This window comes from Thalassophryne amazonica, chromosome 17 (genome assembly GCF_902500255.1).
Source record: "Thalassophryne amazonica chromosome 17, fThaAma1.1, whole genome shotgun sequence".
Lineage (NCBI taxonomy): Eukaryota > Metazoa > Chordata > Actinopteri > Batrachoidiformes > Batrachoididae > Thalassophryne > Thalassophryne amazonica.
In genome coordinates this window covers 28,624,842-28,640,120 of record NC_047119.1, presented here as the reverse complement: position 1 = coordinate 28,640,120, position 15,279 = coordinate 28,624,842, and the positions used below count along the sequence as shown (strand labels likewise).

The 15,279-nt window shown below is 40.2% G+C and overlaps 1 protein-coding gene across 1 annotated transcript in view; it reads right to left on the bottom strand.

The window, feature by feature from the left end:
- Positions 1-3,097: 3,097 nt before the first annotated feature.
- LOC117529038 (nipped-B-like protein B) overlaps positions 3,098-15,279 on the bottom strand; it is a 48,315-nt gene continuing 36,133 nt past the window's right edge. The window contains exons 31-48 of the mRNA XM_034191731.1: positions 14,124-14,258; positions 13,943-14,041; positions 13,786-13,839; positions 13,573-13,681; positions 13,328-13,464; positions 12,988-13,128; positions 12,809-12,902; positions 12,010-12,164; positions 11,825-11,915; positions 11,545-11,718; positions 10,366-10,556; positions 10,122-10,229; positions 9,806-10,006; positions 8,345-8,491; positions 7,767-8,113; positions 7,495-7,669; positions 7,195-7,383; positions 3,098-4,022 (exon numbers count right to left, since the gene is read on the bottom strand). Of these exons, the coding sequence (XP_034047622.1) occupies positions 3,666-4,022; positions 7,195-7,383; positions 7,495-7,669; positions 7,767-8,113; positions 8,345-8,491; positions 9,806-10,006; positions 10,122-10,229; positions 10,366-10,556; positions 11,545-11,718; positions 11,825-11,915; positions 12,010-12,164; positions 12,809-12,902; positions 12,988-13,128; positions 13,328-13,464; positions 13,573-13,681; positions 13,786-13,839; positions 13,943-14,041; positions 14,124-14,258 (2,904 nt within the window). The 3' untranslated portion in view covers positions 3,098-3,665. The remainder of the gene's footprint in view (positions 4,023-7,194; positions 7,384-7,494; positions 7,670-7,766; positions 8,114-8,344; positions 8,492-9,805; positions 10,007-10,121; positions 10,230-10,365; positions 10,557-11,544; positions 11,719-11,824; positions 11,916-12,009; positions 12,165-12,808; positions 12,903-12,987; positions 13,129-13,327; positions 13,465-13,572; positions 13,682-13,785; positions 13,840-13,942; positions 14,042-14,123; positions 14,259-15,279) is intronic.

Genomic DNA, 15,279 nt, shown 5'->3' with positions numbered 1-15,279 from the left:
TCTTCTACACATCCATCATCCAGTTTGTCCTGTACATCTCCATCTCTGTTTGGTTTCCCTCTACCTCCAAACATGACAGTCACAGACTTCAACCGTCAGGTCTGCAGAAGAAAATCATCGGAATCAGCCTGCCCTCCATCTGGGACTTATACAGGTCCAGGACCAGGAAGCAAGCTGGTAACATCTCTGCAGACCCCTCACACCCTGTATACACAGTTTAAACTCCTCCCCTCTGGTTGACATTACAGAGTTCTGTATGTCAAAACAACCAGACACAGGAACAGTTTCTTTCTACAGGCCGTCACACTGATGAACAACTTAACCTGCCAAAAAACTCACTAATTCATATACCTCATCTGTTTGTCTGTTTCACACATTTTTTTGTTGTTTTTAATTGCACATTTGCATATTTTTACTGTGAATTATTCAGTGTTTCATGTATATTTATACATGCCATACAGAATGTGTGCAGCTCAAACCAAAATCAAATTCCTTGTATTCTTGTGGATACTTGGCGAATAAAGACTACAACCCCTGGCAAAAATTATGGAATCACAGGCCTCGGAGGATGTTCATTCACTTGTTTAATTTTGTAGAAAAAAGCAGATCACAGACATGACACAAAACTAAAGTCATTTCAAATGGCAACTTTCTGGCTTTAAGAAACACTATAAGAAATCAAGAAAAAAAAATTGTGGCAGTCAGTAACGGTTACTTTTTTAGACCAAGCAGACAGAAAAACATATGAATTCAGTCAATTCTGAGGAATAAATTATGGAATCGCCCTGTAAATTTACATCCCCAAAACTAACACCTGCATCAAATCAGATCTGCTCGTTAGTCTGCATCTAAAAAGGAGTGATCACACCTTGGAGAGCTGTTGCACCAAGTGGACTGACATGAATCATGGCTCCAACACAAGAGATGTCAATTGAAACAAAGGAGAGGATTATCAAACTCTTAAGAGAGTAAATCATCACGCAGTGTTGCAAAAGATGTTGGTTGTTCACAGTCAGCTGTGTCTAAACTCTGGACCAAATACAAATAACATGGGAAGGTTGTTAAAGGCAAACATACTGGTAGACCAAGGAAGACATCAAAGCGTCAAGACAGAAAACTTAAAGCAATATGTCTCAAAAATCGAAAATGCACAACAAAACAAATGAACGAATGGGAGGAAACTGGAGTCAACGTCTGTGACCGAACTGTAAGAAACCGCCTAAAGGAAATGGGATTTACATACAGAAAAGCTAAACGAAAGCCATCATTAACACCTAAACAGAAAAAAACAAGGTTACAATGGGCTAAGGAAAAGCAATCATGGACTGTGGATGACTGGATGAAAGTCATATTCAGTGATGAATCTCGAATCTGCATTGGGCAAGGTGATGATGCTGGAACTTTTGTTTGGTGCTGTTCCAATGAGATTTATAAAGATGACTGCCTGAAGAGAACATGTAAATGTCCACAGTCATTGATAATATGGGGCTGCATGTCAGGTAAAGGCACTGGGGAGATGGCTGTCATTACATCATCAATAAATGCACAAGTTTAGGTTGATATTTTGGACACTTTTCTTATCCCATCAATTGAAAGGATGTTTGGGGATGATGAAATCATTTTTCAAGATGATAATGCATCTTGCCATAGAGCAAAAACTGTGAAAACATTCCTTGCAAAAAGACACATAAGGTCAATGTCATGGCCTGCAAATAGTCCCGATCTTAATCCAATTGAAAATCTTTGGTGGAAGTTGAAGAAAATGGTCCATGACAAGGCTCCAACCTGCAAAGCTGATCTGGCAACAGCAATCAGAGAAAGTTGGAGCCAGATTGATGAAGAGTACTGTTTGTCACTCATTAAGTCCATGCCTCAGAGACTGCAAGCTGTTATAAAAGCCAGAGGTGGTGCAACAAAATAGTAGTGATGTGTTGGAGTGTTCTTTTGTTTTCCATGATTCCACAATTTTTTCCTCAGAATTGAGTGATTCCATATTTTTTTTCCCCTCTGCTTGGTCTAAAAAAGTAACTTACTGACTGCCACAATTTTTTTTTTTCCTGATTTCTTATAGTGTTTCTTAAAACCAGAAAGCTGCCATTTGAAATGACTTTAGTTTTGTGTCATGTCTATGATCTGCTTTTTTTCTACAAAATTAAACAACTGAATGAACATCCTCCGAGGCCGGTGATTCCATAATTATTGCCAGGGGTTGTATTCTGATTGAGTGGGGTACTGTGGAGGTCACCAGTTTCTGCTCCCTGCAGTCAGACCCTGCCATGAACATAGCCCTGAATTTCACATCTCATGATTCTGTTTACACATGCAGACAATTTTTAGTCACTTTGTAGAAATATTTGCAAGTTTAGAAATCCACCGCTGTCAAAACCCGCTCATGTGGTTTGATGTCACATAACCCGTTACTGCACAAATAATCGAATTGTTACCACTAAAATTGAAGTGGCTCATTTAAAAAGGTTGTTGTACTAACAAGAAAACTTCAGATTACTGTGAAATACTGTCTATAAATGCATGTTAACCATGGTCTTACTGTATGTTGCACATACATAACTTCCAAACCAACTAAAATCATACTGCTGTAACAGGCTCCAGCTCCCCGCTGGGATAAGAGTGAATAGAGAATGAATTTGGGGGATGGGGGCAACTGTTTTCCAGTCACACATGTGCTTGGACAAGAAACTTCATCTTCTTCCCAGTCCAACAACCTCTAAATGGGTATTGGCCTTGGCTGGGGAAGTAACCTGTGATGGAGTGGTGTCTCTTGCACAGAGAGCCCATAGACTGTATGGGACAGTCAGTCTCTCACCTCAGGACCTATAATGGACTTACTCAGGTCAGGTGTGGGAGGATGCACTGGTGCTATGCATAGTCACATCCACCACACCAGAGAACCAACCTCAAATCCTGGATGACAACCACCCAGGCACACAACAGGTCTACTCCACCTCTGAAAAATAACCATCTATCTTTTGCAGCCAGCTGAAAAATGAGCATCTGCTTGGCCTTTTCCATTAGCTGGAATCCTCAACACTGAGGCACCCGTGTGATGGATCAGACCCAGAGAATAAATACATGCGAGTAGTGGAGATGTAAGAAAATTTATTGCAGTAAGTGCTGGGGGATCACTTTCTTGCTGTGTTTTACAACATAAAAACCTATATTAAAAACAATATCACGTCCCCATATATATGTGCATGTATGCACAGATACTGCATTTTTTAATATAAATAAATTATATCAAAGATACAGCATGGGTACACAAAAATGATTAAAAAGAAAACCTGTTGGAACTCATGAATAAATTTATCTGCTTGCTAGATTTAACTCCAAAAACACTTTAACATTTCCAATACACTAAATTCCAACATTTTTTTTATAGTTTTGCTCAGGTATAAACATGTGTTTTTAAAACTATAATACAGTGGGAATAAAAACAAAACAACCAAGTTGCTGCACAACAGCGAAAAAAATCCCACACAATGTTTTACCAAACATTTCCTTCTCATGGTTTTCTTGTGTTTAAAGCCCCGTTTTTAATTTGATGACTGAACAACACCTTAAGTTTTCAGGTTCTGATCTCTATGAAGCATACTGGATCCATGAAGAGTTGTCCTGCAAAAGGGATCTGTTTGAATAACTTGAGTTGATTAACTCTTCTTCCCTTCCTTGGCAGCGTATAAAGCCCGTAATGTCTGCGCCACTCCGTTTGTGAGCTTGTGTCCACTGGTCAAGGAAATTTTCTTGTAAATAATATCTGACTCTTTAACAGTGTCAACCCAAGGCACCATTTTGCGACCATCCCGTTTCTTTGCCTCAGTCCAGGGCCCAGAGTATGTTCCAGACATCCACTGTACACTGTAGCCAGTTCTGACCTTCTGAATGACCTTGGCAATCTGAGGTCTGTCTTTGTATTTGGGCCAGTAGATGGCAACGACATCCATTACCTCCACTTTCTTGGTCGCAGGGTCCGAATCGTCATCAGAATCCTCATCTTTGTTTGGTTGCTGTTGTGGAAAGACGCATCACATTGTTAGAACAAAATTAAAACCCATGAGCTGATTTATTTAGTAAATTTTTTAAAGCTCAGTTCTCAGCAGTAATAGAAAACCTTACATTTTACAGTGGATTCATATTGAGGTGGAACCAGGTCATTTTCTCATATTTTTAAATTTTTTTTAAAGGTTTTCTAAACAATTTAGTGTCATTAGATGTCACACTAGCACCTGCATGGCTTTCCTCTGACCTCTATCCCACTGAGGGAAAACCACTTTGAGTCCTTTTGCAGCTTGAAGGGCTTTCAGTCTGGGTAAAGTTAGAAGTTTGTTGATTCTAGTTCCACCACTCTCTTGGCTAGATGCATTTTTAGCCTCTGAACACGTTTTTCTAGACACACAAATTTCTATAAAGCCGCTGTTACTCACCATCTGATTCTTGAAACTACTGTCTCTTTGTAATCATGGGGAGTGGCAATGGTTTCAAAGGGTAACACGCACAGAGGGAGTGTTGCTTCCTTCTCTGCACAGGACTCTAACTCAAAAACAGTTTTTGGCTGCTGGATTAATGTTTAAAATGCTATTAATAGCACTTTTAAAATCAGTATTTTCCCAGAGATGGTCATTGTCACACACAACGTCACTGTCAAGTCACCAATCTGCAAGTCCCAAGTCATTTTGCAAACAACTGGTGGTCATTATGACTTGAGACTTGACTTGGGACTTGCTGATTCATGACCTGATGGTGACTTCGTCCCACCTGTGGTATTTTCTCCAAAAAAATAATGTTCCAAAGTTCACAAAAATGGCCGTAGCCAATAAAGATTTTTTTTAAACATTTAAAGATATGAAGTTTTGAGTATTGCCAAAGTAATGCACTCTAATTTATACGCTTCTAGTTAAGACTATCAAAGACATCCTGCACTGAAACCATCAGCTTAGCAGATGAAACATGGATACATGATAACGGCACACCAAACACTTAGGCCCCATAATAGTGCAGCAGATAAGAGAATATTTAGAGCAGAATCCTGCAAATAGTGATAAAAGCATCAAATTCGGCAGAAATACTCCTCAGACAATCCTCTTTTGAAAAAAACGATTGGCCACTTGAATTTTCAGTTGGCATTCAGGTCGAGGTCAATTGAAGAATTACACAGGAGTCAAAATTAAAAGATGCTCCAATCATATTGAAACCTATGCCACATTACTTGCCTGATCATAAAGATTCCAAAAAGGTATGGTTTGGATGGTCTGTAACTGAATTCTATGGAGTTATGGGATAAAAACAGCAAGAATGGTGACAAAAGTCAGTGTCGGTTTGTACAGGGGTCAAAAGTTAAAGTTGCTCCAATTTTGGTAAAAAGTGATGCAAATTACTAGTTAACACGGTTTTAAAACGGAATAGTTTGGACCATGTATCATCCTTACTTATGTTACGGGGTAACATATGTCACATATCATAGAATCCAATAGATGTAGACCTTGTTTGACCATTACTTTGGAGACCAAGCATTCAACACTGTCAAAACTATTCCATTTATTAATCCATTAGCTCAACCAATAATTTGTATCACTTTTTACCAAAATTGGAGCAACTTTAACTTTTGACCTCTGTACAAAATGAAACTGACCTTTGTCACCATTCTTGCTGTTTTTATCTCGTAACTCCAAAGAATTCAGTCACAGATAGTCCAAATGATACCTTTTTGGAATCTTTATCATCAGGCAAATAATGTGGAATATTTCTCAATATGATTGAAGCAATTTTGACCTCTGTGTAATTCTTCAATTGACCTCGACCTGACCACCAATTGAAAAGTCAAGTGGCCAATTGTTTTTTTTTCAAAAGGAGTGTCTAAGGAGTATTTCTGCCGAATTTGATGCTTTTATCACCATTTGCGTGATTGTTTCAGTTATCTGCTGCACTATAAAAAAACATTAGTATATCATCCCCGCCCATATGCCAAAATTGGCCCACATCAATGTTTTATTTATTTTTTTGGTGAATTTCACTGACAGCGTTACAGCTGGTGCAAGAGCTGACACGTCCGCTAGGTGGTGAGTATGCTTAGGCCAAAGACGGCTGAAGTTGACCAAGCTGGGCCCGGAACTTGCAGCTTGTTGTCACTGACAACCACACACACGAGGACGACACCATTTATGGTGCTAAAGACTGCCCATAAGGCCAAGAAGCTGAAGCCATGGTACAGAGTGAGCCCCCCCCCCAAGGTGACATAAGCAATATTTACAGCCAGTATGATCGGAGAATGCTGGACAATGGAGGTAGCTTGGACACTAAGTACAATGGTTGTATGGTGAGTTTTTTCTTGTCGGCTTCTTTTCCTTCTTCTCAGTTGTTCTGGCCACTTGGTCCGGCCCACCTATTAGAGGAGCAGGATGACATCCCTATTTTTGTGGAATTTAATCAAAACTACTGCAGAGCTGTGAGACTGGTTTTGTCATGTTAATTCATATTACAAGGGGAAGTTTCATTTCCCAACTTCAAAATTTTACTGTAGTTTTTGTTCTCTGTTTCTAAGAGAAAAAAAAAATCTGCCCTCACTCATTTTTTTCTGATGCCAAGGATGATAAACCAATTTTTTTTTTATGAGGCTTTATCAAGGTTGGCTACAGAAGGGATAATATAGACTAACACTAAGCTTTTGGAAGAGTCTTCCCAAAGTCCTGACCTTAATCCTACTGAAAACATTCCACTTGCACTTAAAAACTGGGTTCTTACCAGAATACCAATAAAATGAATTGAATGCTACAAACTCTAAATACAGGTGTGCTGTATGTATGTTTGTGATCCAGTATGAATAATCTTGGTCATATTCTGATTTCAGAAAACTCCACAAAAAGTAAAACCTGTGCATTAAATACCTTTTTCTAAAAATGTGCACTCATTCTGCTCCACAGTTCCAAGAAGTAATTGAAAGCCCAATACTGTACTCACTCATATCAATAAGTGTATGTAAACCTCTGACACAGAAACATGTCATGCTTATGTTTTCATGTAGGCATTCTCATCCATCAGTCATCTACTTCAAAAGCTCAGCTCTCCTCTGAGGCTTCTAAAAGCCGACTGCAGCAGTCAACAGCACAAAAAAATGTTACTATGGAAGTCCAAATGGTTCTGTTCTATAAAACGAGGAGTTCATTGGAACAAGCCGCCTCGTACCGCAGGGGGATCTTCGTCCTCGCTCTCCTCCTCGTCCGTCTCTGCTACAGGAGTCTGATTGTGGCGGTTGTGGTTCTGCGTCTTGGGAACTCGCAGAAGTGAAGAAATGGCCTTGTTTCTGGCATTGGCACTTGCTTCACCCTCTTCATCTTCTTCGTCAGGATCCAAGTGCTCCATCAGTACCTTGAACTAAGGGATAAAAGCGGCCAGAATTTGAACTCAGACCATTTTAAACATTACAATATGTAGTCGACTCAGTAGTCAACCACCAGAAAACGTTGAGCAGCACTGAATACTTACATCTAAGTACTGTTTTACAATATTCCTCTTGATTTCGTAGGTTAGATCTGAGCTAGTTAAGTCTCGCTTCAGGAAATCCAGTGTCTGACGAGGGTTGAAGTGCACGTTATTTTTTCTGTTCACCGCCTTGTCATACACTTTGGCTGATTCTGTTGGTGAATACTTTAGGATTTTACTGGAGAATAAAAAAGAAGTTCCACTGAGTGTTTGTCATATGAACAAACTGCAATGTTGTTAAATAATGATTTCTTTTTTTTTTTTTTTTTAAATACCTGTCTGAGAACCCATACAGATTCTTCAAATGCTGTTTCAGCACCAGCAGTAGTATGATACCCTGTGAAGCCGTGGCAAAGTCCAAGAGTGGGCCTGGGTTTTCAGGAAGACGCTCCATCACTGCATCCTCATCTTCCAAATCAGAATCAAAATCAGAAACCGCAGACTGCTTGGATTTTTTTCGCCTTTGGACCATCTCGTCCTCACTGCTGCTCGATGTGCTGCTGCTCTGCTCCTCCTCACTGTCTTCATTTTCAGAGCAGTATTTCCTGGCCTGGGACTTCTTCTTCTTCTTTCTCTTCTCCTTCTTTGCCTTTTGCTGCCGTACAGGCGCTTTCTGTAAAGACTGGACAAAGAACAACATAAACAATCCACATACAGCACAAAAGGCAAAGTATACCCAAAGAAAAAGTGTTCATTGCTCACTTAGCAGAGAGGCTTTGCTCAGAACTAGAATGACAGTCTTAAGCATATATATATATATATATATATATATAGAAATCAAGACTCAAGTTCAAGACTGAAACAAAGTTTAATCTTTTATTTATGATTGCAGATCACTCAAAATGTTTCTCACCTCCTTGAAAGACTGCAGAAGGTTGCTACCAGAAATGGAAAGTGTAATATCTACATGGTGCATGATGAAAAGAGGCTCCTCCTGAGTCTGGTAAGGAAAGCAGGCCAAATTGTCTGCTACGAAAAGCAGCATATTCACTTCCGTTTTCTGCAATGGATAAAGTGAACTGATGTAATAAATTTAACAATCTGTATTCTAAACAAGAACATTCCTTACTTTCGCAGGACAGATTTTTAAATATAAACCAGTTCATGAACACACTTTGAATAGGGTAGTTTTGTTGGTGGTAATTTCAGCACATTAGGCATTTTAAACACTTACCTTAGACTGTTTCAAAACAGTCTAAGGCAAGGTTGAATTTTGCCTTATTCGCACTCACTGGCCACTTTATTAGGTACACCTGTTCAACTGCTTGTTAACACAAATAGCTAATCAGCCAATCACATGGCAGGAACTCAATGCATTTATGCATCTAGATGTGGTGAAAACAACTTGCTGGGGTTCAAACAGAGCATCAGAATGGAGAAGAAAGTGGATTTAAATGACTTTGAAAGTGGCATGGTTGTTGGTACCAGACGGGCTGGTCTGAGTATTTCAGAAACTACTGATCTACTGGGATTTTCATGCACAAACATCTCTAGGGTTTACAGAGAATGGTCCAAAAAAGGGAAGATGTCCAGTGAGCGGCCGTTGTGTGAATGAAAATGCCTGGGTGATGTCAGAGGTCAGAGGACAATGGGAAGACTGGCTGAATGGCTGACTGTGTGATGCCATCATGTTAATATGGACCAACATCTCTGAGGAATGTTTCCAACACCTTGTTGAATCTATGACACAAAGAATTGAGGCAGTTCTGAAGGCCAAAGGGGAGCCAACCCGGTACTAGCAAGGTGTACCTGATAAAGTTGCCAGTGTATAATAGCTGCAGTACAGGGTTCTGACACTAGGCTGTGCAGTAACATCACTATAGCGATAGTTTAAATCTTTTCAAAGATTTAAAAATATTTGCTTTTCTAGCCTTTGTCCAAAGTTTGCAAATGGACATGCTTAGTGAAAGCTGAGACCATAGCAGTTTCTCAGTATCAGAAGAGCTCCACATCTGATGAACTAAATAAGGATTTTTGTGCAATTGTCCCTCCATAAGAACAGCCATGTTAGCAGGTTATTAAAGGTCCACTGCACTTCAAAAGACATTAACCTGTCCATGTTATTAGCCCCAAAGCACAGAAATGAAGTGCTTTACTACTAAAATACATTCAAAACTGTGAATAATGTTTTGGTAAGTAATAATGCTGAATCATGTCTTAGCTTCTATGGGGGGGTTGCCAAATTGATGGTTTGCAATATTGAGCCAACAAGGCAATTCTAGAGGAAACACTAGGCTGTTAGCAAAAACAAATAAAAAAAAACCTGACTAGCAGCACAGCCAGTAAGCCATTACATCAGATAAAGAAAACTTACTGAGCTGTCATCAAACAGGTTGAGCAGTGACAAAAGAAAAGCCCGTCTATGCTGTCGGTTCCCACGGACCATGGTGTAGAGGTGACAGCAGAGAGCAGAGTCTGCGTCGTCTTTCCGGAAACCTCGGATCACTGCATCTGTAGATTTAGTTATAGCCTCTTGCACCTGATAGGACATCTTCAACCCTGCTACAGCTTTCATCTAAAGGTCCACACACAAACCAGACAAAACCTGAGTAAACATGATGATAGCAACTGACTGGAAAGACCATAGTCAACTTTTTTTTTTTTTATATTTAAATCAGCGTAACACTCACATGAATGAAACCTGAGTATTTCTTGTCAATCTCGACCAGCTGATTATCAGCCTTGTTCTTCATGGTTTGCTCGGGGTCTGTTCCCATGGCAATCAAATATGGTACACACTGGGAGAGGGGGACACCAATCAATCAATAAAACAATTATTCCCAGTTGTGTTGTGGCAAGATTAGACATTAAGTGATAAAACTATGCATGTTTTCTACATATAACAGTTACATTGGAGTCAGACTGTGAACGTACCTGTACAGGATGGATGAGGCCCTGGCTCAGAGTCAGTGTAATGACATTCAAGGCAAAGTGCCGAACAGTGGACTGTGAATGAAAGAAGGCCTCCAGAACCTGCTTCAGGTAAATCTGCATTATCGAGCTGCTCATTCCCGATGAAATGTCTCCCATTTCCTTCAGGTCCTCCTGCTTGGATAATTTCTTCCCTGAATAAACAGAAATATTGTCCTTGACAGTCTCTACAGTTTATATTCTAAGTGTTATGAGACAGCAAGTGTTTGAAAAGGCAATAAGCAGGGATGAGATTGGCAAATTTGATTTTCAGAGGAAAATAAGCCAGGGTCCAGGGGCCGCAGGCCCCGGCGGGTCCAGGGCGGACGAAGGGGGACGAAATCCCCTTGAAGCCAAAGCATTTTTGCTGTTTTAAAACATGTAAATTGCACTAAAATGACATTAAAAACCACTATAAATGCCAGGTGTTCATATCTATAATTCAACCTGTAAACCCTTACTAAGACCATCTACTGTACATGTGTATTTTTGTGACCAAAATATTTTTTCATAACTAGACTTACTTGATTTTCAGCATTCTCCACTTTCAGCATGGCACACTTGTCAACAAACATACATGTAAGGGCGGGAGAAAGGAAAGGGCGGGAGAAACGCATATTCCTTTGCGCTGATTGGTCATAAGCTTTGTAATAACCAATGAAAACGTACGTAAGTAATAGCTTCGACTGTGCTTCGATACCGTCTCGGTTTTTATGATTTGTTGGAGGGAAAACTACCGAATATTGGAAGTTGAAAGACTACACAGTTACCTCCCTTACACTACATGCTCACTGTGCGCCTACTTCATACTGGTCACTGATCAGCACAGTGTTACGTCCGTGTTCGGCTGACTGACGGACTGATCGAACTTGCTGCGTCGGCGATAACAAACAAAGACCAGTCAGTGTTCTGAATAGACGACAATTTTATTAAACAAAGGTACTCCTGGCATTAAATTTTTTTTGCATTCTTACCCCCCACTAAAATTTTCTCAGCAGATTTGGACGTTTCACAAAATCGACCCCCGGGACTGTCAAATCTGCGGAAATCCGCGGAAAAATCTCATCCCTGAATAAGTGCATCTCATCTGAACTGCCCTTTAGGCATGTGAGTAACCGAAAACGTGAGATGAGCTGCACTTACATTCACGGTCAGCCTCCTGCATTCGGGAGTCTTCCTCCTGCAGGTATGTCTGCAGGTTCTTCAGCACCTGGATCTTCAAACTGACCATGGTGCACTCTTCTGAGAGAATGCTGTTATACAGAACCTTCACATCCTGCACGAACATAAGCTCTGGGTGCATGATGAACTGGAAGCCTTGAGGCAATGGAGACACATTACACACAAACACACATGCAGGTCATCTGAGCTGTCAACAAGTCACATAACTACTTGCATCGTTTTGAAAGGAGGTGTGATGTACCAAGAGCTATAATGGCCTTGATCTGGACCTCCTCATCTTCGTGAGCGGTGAAGTACAGCAGCAGCTCCAGCACCTTGTCCTTAATGACAATCTGTATGACACAGGAGGAGATGATGATGAACAGTCACCAAAAAGGTTCAAGAGCAGGTCTGCACAAAAAGGTTTGTTTCAGTGGCGGCACCAACCTTAGTAGACCCCTTGAAGTCTTCCAGGTCAAAATCAAAGTGTCGACAGAGAGCCCCCACAGTGAAGAGAGAGCGCAGCAGGGCGGGTTTGTTAGTAGCCAAAGCTGAGCTGCTGGGGTCCTCTTGGTGCTGCATCTTGAGTTTTGCCAGAGCTCCTACAAAGAAGTAAGGGGGAAAAGCAGGAATGAATGAAGACCGTACTAGTGCAGTTCATATAATAAACTTGATGTTCCATGACAAAGGCTGTTTTTGTGACAATCCAGATATGATACAGATCTGATAAGGGATCCACTTAGGAGTAACATCATTAATTTTCTAAACCTGCTTATTCCAGTTAAGGGTCACGGATTGGCTGGAACCTATCTCTGTCGTCACTGGGCGAGAGGTGGGATACACCCTGGATAGGTGGAGTAATAATTTAAAAATGTAATGTTATTAAACCCAATGCAAAGTAGAAGCTGTGCTTAGCCTCGTCTGTAGAATACACTCTGTCTCTCCCGATCTACTGTGGATGTGTAATACAAAAATGAGTGTAACTTAACGTAGGTGAAAACGAATGGATAAAAAAAGGTACAGCCTCACATTAATAAAAGCACTCAACATATATCTTATTGAACATGGACTCTCAGCATTTCAATGATCATGTGATAAGAGAATTATTCATAAATTTCTTACTAAAATATTTACCGACTGTCTGGGTTAGCCAACATGTGGCATTTAAATTCTGAGTATATAATAAAATTAGGAAGAAGCTGTTCGAACTTAAATGGAAAGTGTGACACATACGCACAAGCCTTACCATAAAAACGATTGAAGCAAGCCCAGACAAACTTGTAGTTGTGTGTGACCTTGTTCACAACAGCACCAAGACAGCTTACACAGTGTTGAACCACCTAGAACACACACACACACAAAGAAAAATCACCCTGCATAGTCTGAGCTCTTGATTTACATCATATTGTGAAAACTGTGACTGACCGTCATGCCATATTTAATAATCAGCTTCATGAGGTCTTCTTCTATGGTGGTGAGAAAAGTCTCACTTGGCTGGTCCATCAGAGGTATGACCAGTTCCAGGATCTTGGCCACATTACAGATCACCATGAAATCATTTTGTGTCTACAACAAAAAATTACAGCTACATGAGCTGCACAGCCTGGGGCCAAGGTATAAAATAATTTGCTGAATAATTTCATGTATATTTTCCTTTTCTTGTGACTACAGTTCAACACAAAGATGGTTTTGTTCATTTCTGTCTTGTCCTGCTATCAGGCACGTAAAAATAAAAGACACTACATCTAGTTGATGTGGTCGTTACATTGCACTTTGTGGTCAAATACGGCTGGATCGTCATAGCGTGCTGGACCATTAAGTGTGGACTGATCTTGCTGAACAGGTAGAGAGTGGTCGTGCACGCTACCACACGATCTGAGCTGACCCCTCTGTCCTCACATTCTGCAACAAGAGCACATTCATTATTGATTTATATCACAATTGCAGTAACTTCTGCCACAGTTGCAGTATTACATGTAGGCTTGTATTTGTTGGCCAAAAACAATCTACCTGCAAGAGACTCGTCATATTTCAGTATGTGTTCAACGAGATTGTCCACCAACTGGATGCAGGCCTTCTTGGCAGGTTTATGAGAAGCAGCCTCTTCAGATTTCAGCAGCTGAGTAATTGTATGAGACACAGTAATCGGATCAGACCCCCCCAAAAAAAGTATGTAGGTAAAAAATGTGAAATATCAAATCATCATCACGAGTTAAAACTCACATTTTGTAGGAGTTGCTCAAACCAGTCATAGCCTGAATCTTTACATGCAGCCACCTGAGATGACATCACAATGTGAGTGCAACAATTAAAAATAATTTAAAAAAAGTTTTTTTGTAGACTAGTGTGACTGTTTGGCAAATGGCTGGATGGGGCTCACCACATCTGTGATGTTCAGGATCTTTCTGGTCATGCCATCTTTGTCATGGCTTGGTGTGGGTGTGAACCAAAGTTTTTGAAACGTCTCATTCACCAGTTTCTGGATGTGGGAAGATGTTAAAGATTTTAGATGTGCATTAAAAGCCAACACCTGCCATTTAGTATTTAAATAAAATGCACACCTTAATGCCCTCCTCATCGTTGACCCTTCGGATCATCTTGACACACATCTCAGTGATCTTGCGGAAGCTTGGCTGCTCCAAGCAAATGTCCCTCAGGATTTTTATGACCCTCTTCCTTACACTAATACCTGTGTCCTGCAACCAAAAAAATAGGTGAACAGATTTAATATTTTAACATTTATTTAACCAGGTTAGTCCCACTGAGATCAATAATTCTTTTGCAGGGGAGACCTGGACAATTATAAAGTTTCCAACTGACCTAACCTGCATGTCTTTAAATGTGGGAGGAAACCCACACAAACTGCACACGGAAAGGCCACAGGTGGGAATCGAACCCATGACGTTCTTGCTGTGAGGCAACAGTGCTAACCACTAATCCACTGTGCTGCCCCATATGAAGAGCATATTTTTCTTAAGTGAGGTTAAGTTTCAGAAGATTAAAATCAAGTGTCATTAATTAATTAATATAAGTATGATGGGCTACAGTGAAGAGTGGCAGAAAATAACACATACTGGTACAGTTTTGTTTTACGCTTTTTACTCTTAATTCATTTATCAGTGAAGTTTAGGGCTAGTGGCCGGCGATCACTTTAGTAATTCTCTGTTCTTCTTGTTGTTTAATGCTGGCAAATTATACAGTATTTTTTGTCTTTCTGATGCCTGATTCTCTCTGTTTAAGGTGCAGCTCCATCCAGAGATGGGAGTTGTATTCGTGTTAGTGATCCTCCTGTCCTGTGCGCCAATAGCATTTCTTGTATATTCGTCCGTGAATTGTTCTGTGAATTGTTCTGTAATTTATGTCTGTAGCATGGCCCAAGCAGAGAGTCACCCCTTTGAATCTGGTCTGCTTGAGGTTTCTTCCTCAGAGGGAGTTTTTCCTTACCACTGTTGCTCTGGGGGTTGGTAAGGTTAGACCTTACCTGTGTGAAGCGCTTTGAGGCAACTCTGTTGTGATTTGGCGCTATATAAATGAAAATAAATTGAAATTGAAAAAAAAAATAATAATAATAATAATAGAAATAATAAAAATATGCAGTTATAGTACAATTACAACATTTTAAATTATATTTTGTTGAAAAAGACCACTTCGGGCTGCCTTAAAGTTTGCTTTGCCTGATGAAAGTTGGAGTTTACCCAAAGCTAAAAGACAGGACAT